This window comes from Diplotaxodon limnothrissa, linkage group LG7, assembly GCF_057381915.1.
Source record: "Diplotaxodon limnothrissa isolate DT_005_m linkage group LG7, D_limnothrissa_male_GT1.1, whole genome shotgun sequence".
NCBI lineage: Eukaryota > Metazoa > Chordata > Actinopteri > Cichliformes > Cichlidae > Diplotaxodon > Diplotaxodon limnothrissa.
This window is the reverse complement of record NC_140602.1, coordinates 33,865,452-33,881,205: the sequence shown is the minus strand read 5'-3', so window position 1 is coordinate 33,881,205 and position 15,754 is coordinate 33,865,452. Positions and strand designations below refer to the sequence as shown.

The following is a 15,754-nucleotide window of genomic DNA, read 5'->3' as shown; positions in this document are numbered from 1 at the left end:
TGCACTAATCAACTTGAGCAAGTGTTAACCAAGTGCTAACTAGTAGGATTCTATCAACTTTTGATGAAAACTTGCAGCTAATGAGATGTATTAACAGTGAAACAGCTGATGTGATTATCTCTTTATTATCTATCTGGTGTGAACTGTGAGGATCAGTTTCTGATGAGAAATAACTGCCTTTGTTCAGGTCTGTCTTAAATAACCAAGTTCAATACATGGAGAATCAGCAGTCCACAGGCTGGTGACTTCCAATATGGCGGGCAGAAGGTGCGTCATCTCACCTGAAGACCCTGTGCTAATGTCCACGTCTCTCCTCACCTCTCTCTTTCTGTTGTTCCCTCCATCGCTCACTCTTTTGTCTAAAAACAGTAACACTGAAGACTTAACAAATCCCCCCCTCCAAAAAGCCACTAACGAACGCCCCCCCCCCCCCCCCTTCCTGGCTTAATGAATGCCAGGCTTAATTAGAGCACCATGATGTCAGAGACATTAATTATCAGTTGGCTTCGTTTCAGAAAACACACACTGTCTCTTTTTCTGTCTCTCTCCCTGTCTGTCTCCGTCTTCGTTTTTCTCAGCATCTGTTTTTCTCTTTATTTCTGTTTTCCATTTTTAAACTGAGATTTCTCGACTCTAATCTTTAACCAACACTTGTTCGTTTAATGGAAGCGAATCCGCATGAATTCATTTCTGATTTACACCATTTTATAGTGCAGGTCTAAATCTCACACGCATGTCCGATTTGTGCATTCATGTTACGGAGCTCCATCTTTGGTGGTCTGGCATACATGATGATGTTAGTGATACGGAAGGACAGCTTACGAAGGTCATCGGGTGAAGTGTCCAGTGCACATAGACATACAGGTGTAATTTAAGGAAGATTTAAGGTTGAAAAAGGCTGAAAACCCAATACCTGACATATTTTTTTTGCAACCTGATTCCACATCAATATAACTACTTACATTCATTTCACCTCTTGTCTCCACAGATGAGCTACATTAGGCTTAAAGACTCAGTAGCCTAAAGAAGTAGACTTTTTTTAATGACTGGGCCTTTTGATATTAACCCTTTAAGACCTACCATAGAACCAAGTCCGCCAGAGCTTATATTATATTTTTACATGCTGTGGAGCCATTTTTGGGAGCATTTCAAGTTGCTATACATCAATACAACCATTATAGCCCAGATTTTAATAATATGTCTGCATTAAGTGCATAGTAATTACATAAATTGCAAAAAAGTGCAATAAACTACAAAAAAATTGAAAATCGTTTTTGCTTTTTTAACATATATTTCTAGTTAGAGAAATTTAAGAGGCTTATCTCTCAAAACTGTAAATACAAAAAAGTTGCACAAAATAGTTTCCCACCACAGGAAATTTATTTTTGGAAATACACCAATTTTTATATACTGCAGGAAAAACGAAAATAAGTATTATAATGCAAATTTGCAAAAAAGCAGCATCTGCAAATTCAAATTCAAATTCAAATTCAAATTTTGCATCAAAATAAACTATTTCCAGCAGTGCAATATGAGTCCTAAGCATCCCAGAAACGACACAGAAAGTCATAAAGTCAAAGATAACTTTTAAAAACACCAGTATAGGCTCATAAGGCCCTGATGGTAAAAAAAAAAACTACATTTCCGCGAAAATGACGTCACTTCCGGTTTCGGGCAGGTAATGGCGGACATGCAAAAGTTATTCCAACGTCTATTCCAACGTAGGAAGTGTTACGAACAGCTGATCGGATCGGCAAAGCGTGTTTCTGGAATATTATGGTTTTGTTGCTGCAAGCGCTTTTTATGCAGTTTTTGCAAAGCTATATGTGGAAGGAAACTGTGACTTAGGACAAGGTGATGGCATAAGCTGTAAGTACAACTCCTCCGGTTTCATATGTAAAGAAATTTATTGCGCTAGCTTACGTGGTTGCAGTGCTACCGGGATTTAAAAATAGTTACGCAAAACAGAGCGTGCCCGCTCCGACCGGCTTTAAAGGGTTAAACATTCATTAAACATTCACCAGTATTTTATGTAAAAAAAATTAAAAAAAATTAAAATGAAAGTGCCAATTTAAATATTGTGTGAAAGTCCGACTGTCGTATCCCCCCATCCGCTTTTCATTTTAGACTTCATTGGTGACACATAGTGCTAAAAATACCTTGTCGACGTGTTACTTTTATCCATCTATGCTAGAAGTTCGATTTCCTCTTTCCTCGCAACTTTTCTTTCCTGTGCAGGTGTTTCAGGTACTTGCTGGTCAGAGACTTCCTGCTCTCTTGCTTCCCTGCCTCTTTAAGTTGCAAACATGTACACACATCCCCGTTCTAATGCATATCGTACAATACTGACTCTCCACATGCTTTAGTTTTGTGCTTTATTATGTAGTAGTTAACTGAGTTGGTTTAAATTACTTTGCTGTATTCATTTTTTTCTATGTTGTTTCAGGCTCTGATGGGCATTTCCTTTATTTTAATGGCTTTTTGCTCAGCTGATCACAGCACATGTAGCTTCATCAGCTCCTCTTTGTACTTCAGACTTTCTTCTGATGTTCTCTCCATGTGAAAGTTCTGACTAGTAAGTAAGCTTGTGAGTAAACTGTAATCACAACCAAAAGAGTGTGTGAGAACACTATAACACTTTATACACTCAAAGATTTTTAAAACACATAGCTCGCTCACATTCAGTTTATTATAGTGACCACTTATACTGACGTATTATGGTAACTTAGCATTAGTCTTTGTTAATTTGTATTCAATAGCCTATTCTTAGTAGGCATACATTTAGGCCCTATTAAACACCCCAATACTATAATTAAATTTTAAAAAGTTATTCTAAAAGTTAAAAGAAAAATGAAAAATAAAGTTGTTATAAAGCATACTTTAAGACAACTCTCACCAATTGTGTATAATACACATTATTCGTGATACCGAAGATTCAGACTCTAAAAAATATGGACATTTTCCTTTAAGGCTTGCAGTGTGCATGCAGCCCCTCGGATGATAAAATACAGTTCATCTTTGGCCTCTGGGAGCCACAGTTATAACTGAAGTGCTCTCTCTCGCTCACTCTCACTCTCACTCACACTCACAATAAACATACTGTTTAATGCTGCACATCTCTATCTCCCTCTCTCACCTCTCACACACAAACAAGCACTCTCCCTGAGCCACACACACACACACACACACTGTAGCGTGGCTGGCCAGATGGGACTCTTCCACATGACCAAGCCGATCAATCAACACTGAAGGGCCCAGGTGCTACTACGCACCATTTCACAGTCTGTCACACACACACACACACACACACACACACACACACACACACACACACGAGTTGTACGCACACATAGCAGTAGAGACATGCAGAGATAAAGGACACACAAAATCCACGCACACTGAAAGGCAGGAGAAATCGCATACACACACACACAGTGGAACATGAGTGACCTGAGCTTGGTCTCTTGGGGCCTCATCTGGATGGATGACAGAAGATGGAGAAGACAGACAAATGCATGGATGGACAGACAGATAAATACACGGACACAGATAGATTGAAAACTTGATGGGTCAAGATAAGGTTTTACATAATAACAAACATAATATGAAGAATTTTTCTCAACGATCCTTTCGTGTGTTCAGTATTCAGTATATGCTTTCCATAATGTGTCGAGACAGCAAACAAATGGTTACATAAAGTTACAATAAACCAGTTTAATAAATCAACAGAAATGAGTAATTTCTTATAACCCCCACCTGCCTGAAATTTAAGGGTTTAAGATTAGTTGCTGACCTGTAAAAGCTATGACAGAGGAATCAGTTGATGTTTCTACGGCTCCATGTAGCGAGGAGTTCAAGGTGGATGGATTGGTCGTAGCATCAGAACAATATTAACACTTGTGTGTGTCAATATCTGCCAATGCAAACAACTTATTGTGTTGTTTACACTGAAGGACTTGTTAGGTAAAAATAATAAAGACACTTTTGTGACTATACTTTTTTATGACTTTTATTATAAGTTTAATGTAACTGTCATGCTCCTGGGTGGTCGGTGGTTCTTCCCTTGTTCATCTTTCTCTGTTCCCTTTTCAATTTTCTTTGCAGTTTTGTATTTATAGTTTGTTTTTCCTTCTGTGGATTTTGCACTTTTGAACTTTAGTTTCTGTTTATTAAGGTTGCCTGAAGTCCCACTCTATGCAGCACCAACTTATGAAAGGCACCACTTGTGGTGCGGATGAGGTGGTAGCAAGTTTTGTATTTACTTACTTTGGCCTGCCTTTTTCACCACCATGAGATCAAAATGCTAATTTGCCCAATACTATAGCTGATGCTTAACATGGGAGTCTGCTGGCATTCCCAAAGACGTATGTTACACCTTTATACTTGCTTAGCATTACCAGGTTAGCTCTGTTAGCACATTATCTGTCTCATTTAGCTCAAAGCTCCTCAGTACAGCCCTGCAGAGGGATCAGCTTTGTAGAGTCATTGCTGCTGGTTGAAGATATTCTAAAGATGCCTTACACGATAGTTTTGATCATGAAAATACGAATTTTACAACACTGGTGATGGGATTACTTTCGTTTTTGCACGCCATCAACCTCCAAATCAACATTTTCAACCACATAAATTTAGATTACTCTTGCAGCACGAAAAGTAACAGCCATAGAGGTCATATTATGGTGTTTATCACATTTGCTGTGATGTTTGATTGCAACATGCAGTTTTTCGTGGGGACATGCTGACAAACTTATTGAACCACACAAATATGGCACAAATATGTCCCTAATACCAGGTACTCACAGTCTTTGTCTTTGTGAAATGAGTAAATTTTGGCAACAAATGAAGGTAGACATTAAGAGCTTAATTGCCAAGCTCGGCCACCACCTGCCTGTAAAATGTAATAGTATGGACGTAGCAGTAATCGTACAGTGGGACTACCTTCTTTTCAAAATGTGACATTTAACTCTGACAGTTTTTTCAAAATATATACTCAACACAACCCCCTCACATGATCAGGAACCCTGAAGTGCTGAACCGTTCCTTTCAGAGTGTACATTTCACATTTTCCCCTCTCCACCCTCTCGCCTTGACGAGACCTATTATTACAATGTCAGATCTAATTACACAGACAATTTACATGTGATACACAGCCCCTTCAAAACAATAATATACTAAATACTCTGCAGTGGCTTACAGTGTGCGTCCGTGTTAATGCATTGAAGTCAGCGCAGCACTAATCAATTTATGATATCCTTTCAAAATACTCAAAGAATGAGACAGTGGATGCTCAGTTTCAATCAGTAGAGACAACAGAAAGAAAGTGATTGAGGGCAGAGCGGGAAACGAAGAATGCTACAAGAAAAATTGCCTCAATATTTCAGGGTAATGTGCAGCGAAAGTGAAGATTACCCATTTCTTATTAATCTTTCATCATCTTCTTCCCTCTGCCACTGAAGTCTTAGGTGCTTCTCAGAACCACATGATTAAAAAGTTTTCATATTTGTCTTACTGGTCAGGGACGGTGTGGAAAATCACGTCCCACTTTATCATGAAAATCATGGTTTTTGTGATAAAAAAACAAAACAACACGCTTCATAAAGCAAAACGCATGTTTTAGGGCAAAATCTTTAGTCTGTATTTAGTCTACAGAGCTGGTGTCATCATGTGACCTTATTTACACATAGGTCAAGTGATAAGCAGCAGTTCTACAACCCCAAACAGTGTCTGAGTTTTGTGACTTCAACCATTTGCACCACTATTCCTCCTTTCCTTTTTCCCCTCATTGTAATTGTTCTTCACATCCGATCGGTATTTAACATTCTGAGCACAAAATCAAGACTAAGCACAGGGAGACTGGGGTGGAGGTGGGGGTCGGACCTTGGCACCACACCCATCTGAGGTAAAGGGGTCCCCTTGTCTACATATTTAAAAACAAAAACATAAATACATATATACATATATTTAGACAAAGAAAGGGGCAAAAAGAACAAGTCACATCAAGTGAGAAATTGAGAATGAAATAAAAGAAAACAAGAGGCCTGCCAAATTTAGACGAGAAACAGAGTGACTAAAGGAATATGAACGAGAGGAGAGAGACAGATATGTATTTCTATATAAAGTGTCCAGATGTGACCTCCTCAGAGGGGGTCCAGCCTCATGGCTCAACACTCATTAATAAGGTCACACAGAGGTGAGACAGACGGCTGACTCACTGCATTTCAACAAAAACAGCACGAGGAGGAGGAGGGAGCCAAGTTCACCAGGTTTATAAACAACTTTTTATATACAGCTTTGCTTAATGCTGCAGAATGCTGCATTTTTTAGAAGTTACAGTACAGGAAAGTGATTTGGATGCAAACCCAATCTGGGAAACAGAAGAGCAGCAAACATTTTGCTAGGTTTATCCCTTTGTCAAATTGTCTTTTTCAGTAAAATTTATTGTAATAAATAATAAGTTTAAAATTAGCATTTGCATTGCAAATGCTGATGTGCACCACTTGAGATTTTTTATCTTCTTAGGGATTTGAAGTTGCTCTTTCTCCTATCTGTGGTTTCATACCTAAAGATATGCCTGAAATAAGGCCAAATGCACTGATACAATATTTCAATTGGGTGTCAGTTCAATCCTGAACAGTGAGAGCTGACATACAAAGGAGGAAGTATTTTTGTTCCCCATATGTTTGCAGAAGTGAATTGACACAAGTGAAAAGCTCCAATAAGATGATGGGTTTTCTCTCTCTGTGATGTTTTACTTTGACTCTTGTTATGGTAGAGTGTTGGCTCGAGTCAACACTTGTTGGGAAGCTTTTATTGCATTTACTGTAACATAGCTTGTTGTCATCAGCTTGACTCAAAAAGAATGGATCCTAATCTCACAGTGAGGAAAACTGCTAATTAATTTAACAATGATACTGGATTGATTCTTAGTGTCAGCAGATATTGGAAAAGGTTGGATTGATCCAAAACATCTTTTATCTTCCCTGACCATGTAAGTCTTCTTTCATCTATCTGGCTGCCCCTTGCAACCAGAAACTTAGAAAAACATGAGGGTGAAGCCTCTGTGGCAACAGGTAGAGCTGTGGGATCATCTCAGTCACCCTTTAAGAGTCACACTCTAATATTGAGAACCCAGTAAGTTGACTCTGTGGAATCTAATTGATTCAAGTGACTTGTTCAGTCTCAGCTGACTTTCTCCAACCTTATAAACAGAACATTTGCGTTATGACCAAAGCTAGTTACCACTAAGTAATACTGGGCTGTGAGTTCAGTTTTATGATTGGTAGTATGCAAACTGTCATGGCCACTGATCAATACGTACCATTACCACAGAGAGCCGAGGAAAGGCTGCAACGACAGTACTGTAAGATGATGAAAAGTGTACTCTAAGCCCCCAAACTGGGGCATCACACCTCTATGATGTCATACAGATCAAATAATAGAAAAAAACCTGTCTGGAACTTGGAACTGAGCATTTCAAGTAGTCTGAAGTCTTTCACAGGACTCACAGGACTAATAATGGAATTTGGAAATGTGTAATGTGGATATTCACTTTTGTAAAAGTATGTGACAGAAGTATATGACTGAAAATAACTAATACATCCACTTTAATGAATTATTACTGTTCTGACAAAGGCTAATATGACAGACAAGATTATCCTCTTCAACATGATTAGGCACTGAACTTTGAGTAATTTCAGAGATGATCATACACAACAAACTCTTTTGCTTTACCCCCAAAACTGCAAACGTGACCAGAGGAATTATTGGAGAACATATCCATACATGACAGCATAAAAGCAGGAAAAGTGAAAATTAAGCTACATCAGATTGTTTGTTTCTAAAAGAACAGAATGTGCTTACAAGCTGAAACCACTGAGATCCTCATTTACTATGTAGGTGACAGTTACAGTGCGTCGGTCTGTGTGTGTGTGTGTGTGTGTGTGTGTGTGTGTGTGTGTGTGCATTTTGGGAAGGGGGGGTTGGTTGGTTGGTGCACCTGCTCTGCCACAGCAGCTACACACAGGTATTCAGACGGGCGCATATTTTGTGTTACCACATACACACACTTACATGCATGAAACTGAGAATCGCTCACACAATACCTCAAAGTTCCACACACACAGTTTAAAAACACACATTCACACATGTATTAATACACACACACTCACACACTACACATTAAAACATTCAGACAAGTGCAAGGTTACATTCAATCACACACACATCTACACATACATATAAAGATAAAAGCAGTATCACACACTCAGGTACAGACCTAACAGTATGACAAGGTGAACTTGAACATACACATCAAAACGCACACAAGTACAAGCACGCAGTCATTCGATCGCACAAAGAACACAGCAACGTTCAGACCTCTGCGTTTAACCACATTAAAGCACACACACACACACACACACACACACACACACAAAAGCTGACATCACACACTGAGATACTGACAGGGTAAACCTGCCAACTCACACACACCATCGAAACACACACAACCGCAAACCTACAAAAACACACAGTTACATAAAAAAAACAACATCACAAATTCACACACACAATAGGCATAAAACCACACACGTTAAAATTTGTGCACATATGTAAGTAAAGGTCCACATTTACACACACACACCATCTTATTCTGATTGCTAGATCACTCTGTTCGTGTGCACGCGCGCGCGTGTGTGTGTGGTAGCAGATTAATCTAGCAGGGTCGCTGAGATGACACTAATCCCTTCGCTGATTATCTAGAGCATAACATCACTCTAATCTGTTGGGGGGTTAAGAAAGACAGACAAGGTTAGAGAGGGAGAGAAGTGCGGTGGGGGTGGGGGTGGGGGGTGGAGGGTCAACATGTTCAGGTTTGGTTCATTAAACTCTGAAGTGTTTCTTTCTTCTTTAGAGTCTTGAACCTGAAGGTGACCTAAATGGGCTGCAGTCGCTCACCATTGAAGCTCACAATCATGTTTATGGTATAAATGAAATATTTAGGGGTTGTTTTGCTGGTGCAAAGCTGCGCCATAAATTGCCTTGTTGTGAATCGTGTGACGTTTGATCATGAGCACTTTTTTGCTGTGAATGAACTTCGCTCAAACAAACTGTAGTGTGATGGACACTACACCCTGGCGACATGTGCACAACCAAATGGAGGCAATGCGAAGCTCTGTCACAGTCCGCAGCTACTTTTAAGATTCTTTTAAATTTATATGTTTAGCAGCTAACTGATTACACAGGGTACATTTGGGTTGATCAGTTACATCTTTAAGATGCTTTTTTTCAAATTTCTAATTACAACATGGCTCTTTTTCCTCTATTGATTGAACTGAATACTAGATGACAGTTTATTATACTTATAGTAGCTTTCAAACAGTACAATTGATTGTTTAAACTCATCTAGGCTTTGTCAGGTTTATGTTAAATGAGCAGCAGAAAGCATTTTCATATATGGCACAATAACCGCTACCTTCCAACCAGTTGATGAGAACATTCTCAATGCGGCTAGTAAATGCTGTAAAACAAGCAAAGCAAAATATCACCCGCCATAGCAGCTGCAAAGCAACAACAGATTGACCTAAAAAGCCTCAACAACCCCCTAACCATACCAAAGCAAGCAGTTAGTAACTGTCTAGCAACAGCCAAGCAACCACAAGCCAACTAAACAGAAACACCTTGGCCCCAATCCATCGTAAAGATACATTTGCAGATGTTCCTGAGAACTGGTTACCAGATTGTTGAGCTTCTCCTCTAATTCATCCTGTTTTTTGTCTTCTCATGATGCTAAAACATTGATTTTAAGACATCCAAACATGAGTCTTATCCCTCAGTCATTATTGACTCACATCCATAGGTGAGGGTAAAGATCAACCAGTAATTCGACACAGGCTCATCTCTGAAGGCAAGAGATCGATACAGCATTCGTATCAGTGCCAACGTTTCACTGATCTACTTGTCAATTTCCTGCTCCTTCATTTCCCAGTGTTAATATGACCCAAGGTTTGTGAACTCCTGCCCAACCCAGAGCAGGAAGTCCACGTTTTCCAATCAGAACCGTGGCCTCAGAGTTGGAGTTGCTAATTCTCATCCAGGCTGAGAAACAGCATCATTGATATCTTAGTATTGGTACTGAAGACTGCAATATCCATCAAGACACACACACAGAGAAAAGCTAACACAAACATCAAACACAATCAAATTTTACAAGACCAGTTGACTGAGAAATGGTTCTGTTAAAGGTAGAAAGCAAAGAGGGAGTTTTCTAGAAAACTCTTAGCAATGATAGAACTGTGTGTGCTCCATATCCCCTGCTGTCTCGGTCTCTTAGCATTATCATTATCAAAGTAAATTGCAGCTCCTGTGCGCCCGATGAAATACAATATTTCCATTTCTGACTCTGCATTGTCTGCTCGCTCTCTGCGTCTGCAGATACATAAAATAATCACAACACTGTCACAACACATCGCACTCACAATGGATCATTCCAACATGAGGCCCACGACTCTCAAGTTTTACATTTCGTTTGCCTTGTTGGTGCATTCGACACCCAGGTTTGGATAATTCTATAAGATAATAAAAATGTTTTTTTACACTTTTGCTTCAGCTGATTTAATTAATAACCTCCCCTTTGTGAACTTTGCTTTTAAACACTTGTGCGTGCATATATTAAAACTTTAACACGAGTCCTCGAGAGGCTTAGGCAAGTTTAAACTCCACCTAATGACATGAACAAAATTAATAAAATGTTTGTCATCATTTTTAATTAACCACCACTCACGCATCTGTCTAAAATCCATTAACCACTTGAAACCAGACTTCCATGCCCTCTAAAATTATAACATTTATAAATCGGTTAAAAAAATATCAAAAGGGGCTCTTTTTTTTTCTTTTACAAGTTTAATTTCAGCACTTTAGTTCCACTGCGATGTTTAAACAATAGGTTCAGGGAAGATCTTTTCCTGTTTTTTATATGATTGTACCCTTGTGCACAATGTCAGACTCATGAAAATATAGATGTCCCAGTTTAGTGTGAAAGAACTTAACTGAGCTAACAAAGCTCTAGGCTCAACACTAGTCACCGTTGAGTACAAGCCAAGCCTTACTGCAGAACATCAAGCTGGACCTCACTAATGCTTTTGTGGGTAAACGGGAGCAAATTCTGACATGATGCAGAAACCATGAAATTCAACGTGTGGAGGCTGCTAGAGCACCACATTACTGCCACCTGTTTTGGGCACATATGGCCATTAAAGTAATCAACACACTTTTGTTGGTTAAGTGTCCTTATACCTTTGCTCATAAAATGTGAAAACAGGTATGGTCAGTCCCATAAATTCCCATTTTAAAATGCTCAACTTTACAGTATAAATAAATGACCATCTATCCATTTTCTTCCAATTATCCAGTTCAGGGTCACCGTGGGGCCTGGAGCTTATGCCACCCATCACTTGGCAAGTGGCAGGGTACACCCTAGACAGGTTGCCAGTTTATCACAGGACGAATACTTAAGTCACTTTTCTACTAGTACCTACTTGACTCATTTTGACTCAACTCCTCTCAGGTTTAAGGGACTTCCATTAAGTGGCAGTACCTGGTACCCGGTACTTGTTTAGGACCTAGTCAGCCAGATTTCCAACTGAGCTAGGGAGTGACATCATTTGATGAGTCATATGAGCAACTCTTCCACAAGAATCAGACCTGGCTTTTTTAAAAATCGAGGTGCATATAAATTATGTCATTGGACTCTCAGGTGGCATTGCAAGAGCAATCCCACCCACTTCATGTGGCACTTATTTAAAAAAAAGAAAAACAACCAAAACCAAGTATCAAGTCAGTTGTGGTAACCACTACACCACTGTTCCACCTTACAGATTAACAGCTTGCTCCAAATAAGTTTTAGTGTCACCAGCCAATTTACCCCCTTCTTAAGAAATGTGGTCAGAGTTTTTGTTGTGCAGCATTTTAGTGTAATTGTCTGACAAATATTTGGTTTGTTATTGGTTAACTGCAGTAAGAGACCAGAGGTGAGTGTACTTGTTTTGATAAGTGAAATTCTAGTATTTGATTTCTATGTACCCTGCTAATCAAGCTTACTGATCTACCTAAGCTAATCTCACCCTTCTTGTCTAAATATTGTCACAGCTTCAAAATGCACAAACCAATTTGAGACATCATGGTAGCTATGCCCATCTTTTATGTGTAGCCAAAGAAATATAGGAGAAAAATGCACAAACAGCACATTTTTTTTTAACTCTGTCACTTCGAGTGGAGGGTTTAAGATTCAGTGCATCACAAGTGTGAGCTCACTCAAAACTAATGAGAAGAAGCACAAGAGACAGAGTGGCAGAAAAAGGCAGGTAGAGTCAGATAGCTGAGAGCTAACATCTTCCATTTTTGATGCATCCAGTCAAAGGTAATTAAGCTCTGTTTAGTGTGTGTGTGCATGTGTGTGTGTAAGTACATCTGCACGTGTGTGTTTCAGTGATTATATGCCTGTGTGACTGTGTGAGAGGAAGAGAGAGAGAGGGAGAGAGGCAGATTATCTGTGTCAGTGGCCATTTGCTCACAACTGGCGCCACATCGAAGAGAGCCAGAGGCAGAGAGCATCATGGGTAAATGAGCACACACTGCCTGGCGTTTTTCCACACAGCGGGCCAAGAGAGGAAAGAGAGAGAGAAATTGCATGCCAGATGACCTGTCTCCTCCAGTGTACGCTAGTGTTTCACTAATTCTCCGCAGGCACACGCGCACACAGTCAGGACCCGACAAAGCTGTGAATCTAAAGCTGATGGCTAGAAAAAAATGAATTGCAAAAATAAATGAATAAAAACAAATGCATGTACCCATGCACACACATTTAGCTTGCACCATACCTGTTACCCTGGAGTTGGTGTACGGAGGTGAAAGGCTGTCATGTGACGTCATGTACTGAGACCCATCGGCATAACTCTGAGGAGGGAGACAGGACATCTAGTTAGCAATGCAAACAGCATCATCTGTAGCATTACAAGTAGAAATAGTAGTCCTTGAAGTTGTAGAGACAACACTGGATGACTGACACTTTTACATTTTCCAGTGTACATGGTGTATACAGCAGTGTATAGTTCAAAATGTTTGGAAATATGTATGAAAACTAAATGTGAAGCTGTAAGTTTAACAACGTGTGATGGAGCTGCTTGTAGGCAGGTTATCTGTCTAAGTTTGACCACAGCAAGCGTAGAAATTAGCACTCTTAGCAGGAACATGACATGCTCCGTTTCCATAAATGTTGAATACTTGACGAAAAACACAACAGCAATGACAGGAAGCAAAGCTAAAGACGTGTAACACAGGTCTCCTGCCAAATCTAAACACAGGAAGTAGAAATTTGTGCAAACTGGTAGTAGTGAAGACAGGCTGAAGACAATTACAGGCTGAATCTGCTGCTGAGATGCTCTTGATGGAACTTCATAAAAAGCTTCAGCCTCTTCTGTACCTATCTGTATATTGATATTCAGTATATTTACTTCTTGGCAGATAAAATAAGTAGCTGGTAAAATGGTGGAAAGAGTTAAAAGAAAAAATACTGGATTTCTTCAGATGGTGACACAGGACAAACGGTTATCATAAAATCTATGATAAACAATTATTAAATGTGAATGTAATGTAATGAATGTAATATTCACAGCTTGGTACTGTTTCTATGCCCTGCTGCTATTGTACAACAGTTTAGTTCATCTCTGAGGTCAAAGTCATCAGTGATGATGAACCCAACCTTAAAAGTAAAAAGTTAAAAAAAATAAGAAAATAGTTTTTGATGTGTGCAAGTTAGAATTTTTGTATTTTCTTCATTCCCCGATTGCCACGTTTAGGGAAAAAAAATACTTATTCTGATTGTACGGTGTTGCGTTTAGGATTATGGATGTGGTCACTAACAATGACTTAGGCCTCAGATGGATAGCTCCGATCCTCTTTAGTACACATTGCCTGCTTGCCTTACTACAATATACTCTCAGTTTTAATCGAAAGCTTATAAAAACATAGAAGAATCATGTCGAAGACTGGGATATACAATAGTCCCTCGTTTATTGTGGGAGTTACGTTCTAAAAATAACCCGCAACAGGTGAATGTCACAGGCTGGGTCTCCGACCCAGCACTCTGAGTTTTCTTTGTATTTTTTGATATGTTATTAGTTTGTGTTATTTCCTATTTGCCTTTAGTTTAGGCAGTTATTGTTCCTGGGTTTTCTATGTTTTGGGGTTTTCTATTTATTTCATCACGTATTAGGTCTGTTAAGTTGTGTTGTCATTTCCTGTTTTATTCTGACAATGTCATGTGTTCTTTGTTCATTGTATTTAGCTTTCCTCTCCTGGTCCTGTCATTAGGTTTATGTCTGTCAGCTGTTTTCCCCCATGTGTCGCCACTTCCCCTGATCACCTCATGTCTGTATTTAAGCCTTTTGTTTTCTTCATGCCATTGTCAGTTCGTCTGTTTATTCTCACCAGAGTCATAGCCTGTTTATTTTTCCACCTCGGTCATAGTTATAGTTTTTGGTCTTAGTACCTTTAGTGTTTTGTTTCTTAGTGTTTTGCCTGTTTGCTTTGGTCTCTTGGTTCATTTCCTGCCGTCATCGCAATAAAGGTTCACTTTTCTGTTAATCATTACTATTCCTCGTCATCATCTGCTTTTGGGTCCTGTTTCCGCACACATCGGCGCACCCCGCTGTGACAGTGAATTCGGTGAAGTAGCCAACTTTACAATCATTATAGATGTTTTAAGGCTGTAAAACCCCTCATAACACACTTTATACACTTTTCTCAGACAGGCATGAACATTTTAACACTTTTCTCTCTTGCTTAAACACTCTCACAGTTCAAACCTAAGAAAAATAAGTCCAGTATTATAGAATGAAAACAAAGGCACCCGCTGTTGCCTTTTACCGTGCAAAACGTTTTGTCGATGGTTGTGTTCGTTGGGGAGAAAATTTACAAACATACAGTACAGCACTTCAGTGTCACAGTGTTAGCAATCGAAGCATGCAAAATTGCACAAAGAAAAATCTGCGAAACAGCGAGGCCGAGAAAGGTGAACCGTGTTATAGCGAGGGACCACTGTATTACTAAGTGAGCATTTGTTTGTGTAGCCAGTGTGTTGAATGTGAAAGAGAGGGGCAGGTGCAAACTAAGTGACAGGGGTTAGATTGTCGAGGCCGGACGACTGCTGCCATCAGCTGTGATGAACTGTGGTTCAAAGAGGGGCACACAATGAACCAGGGCCTGGGTGCTGAGGGATACCATAATAGACCCATTTCTGTAATATACTCACATATCTATATTATTGCTAATATATATTGTAATCTATCTATATCACTAAGCACTTCTGGATGGATGCAAACTGCATTTCGTTGTCCTGTACCTGTACATGTGCAATGACAATAAAGTTGAATTCTATTCTATTCTATTCTATTCTATTCTATTCTATTCTATGTGCACTAAGAAGTCTGATCCACCAAAGCTACAATTCACAGCTTACAGGACCTGGAGGACTCTCATAAGATGCTGTAACTCTTTAGGCTTAAGAAGAAAAATGGCGCCAGGAAGTTTGAACCCAGAGCCTTTTTAGTGTGTCGTTGCTAATATACAATTATCACTTTGGAACTAGAATGTACCTTTTTGGCTCGTTTAAACAGTCAAATACCTTAATTTGAAAATGAAAGGCACATATGTGATCAACAGTTCAAACACTGTTGTTGTTTGGTGCTTAAGATCCAAG

The 15,754-nt window shown here is 39.4% G+C and overlaps 1 protein-coding gene across 4 annotated transcripts in view; it reads right to left on the bottom strand.

The window, feature by feature from the left end:
• tcf4 (transcription factor 4) overlaps positions 1-15,754 on the bottom strand; it is a 255,612-nt gene that overhangs the window by 160,745 nt on the left and 79,113 nt on the right. For all 4 annotated transcript variants that reach the window (XM_085359625.1, XM_085359626.1, XM_085359623.1 and 1 more), the window contains one exon: positions 12,876-12,951. In XM_085359625.1, the coding sequence (XP_085215751.1) occupies positions 12,876-12,951 (76 nt within the window). The remainder of the gene's footprint in view (positions 1-12,875; positions 12,952-15,754) is intronic.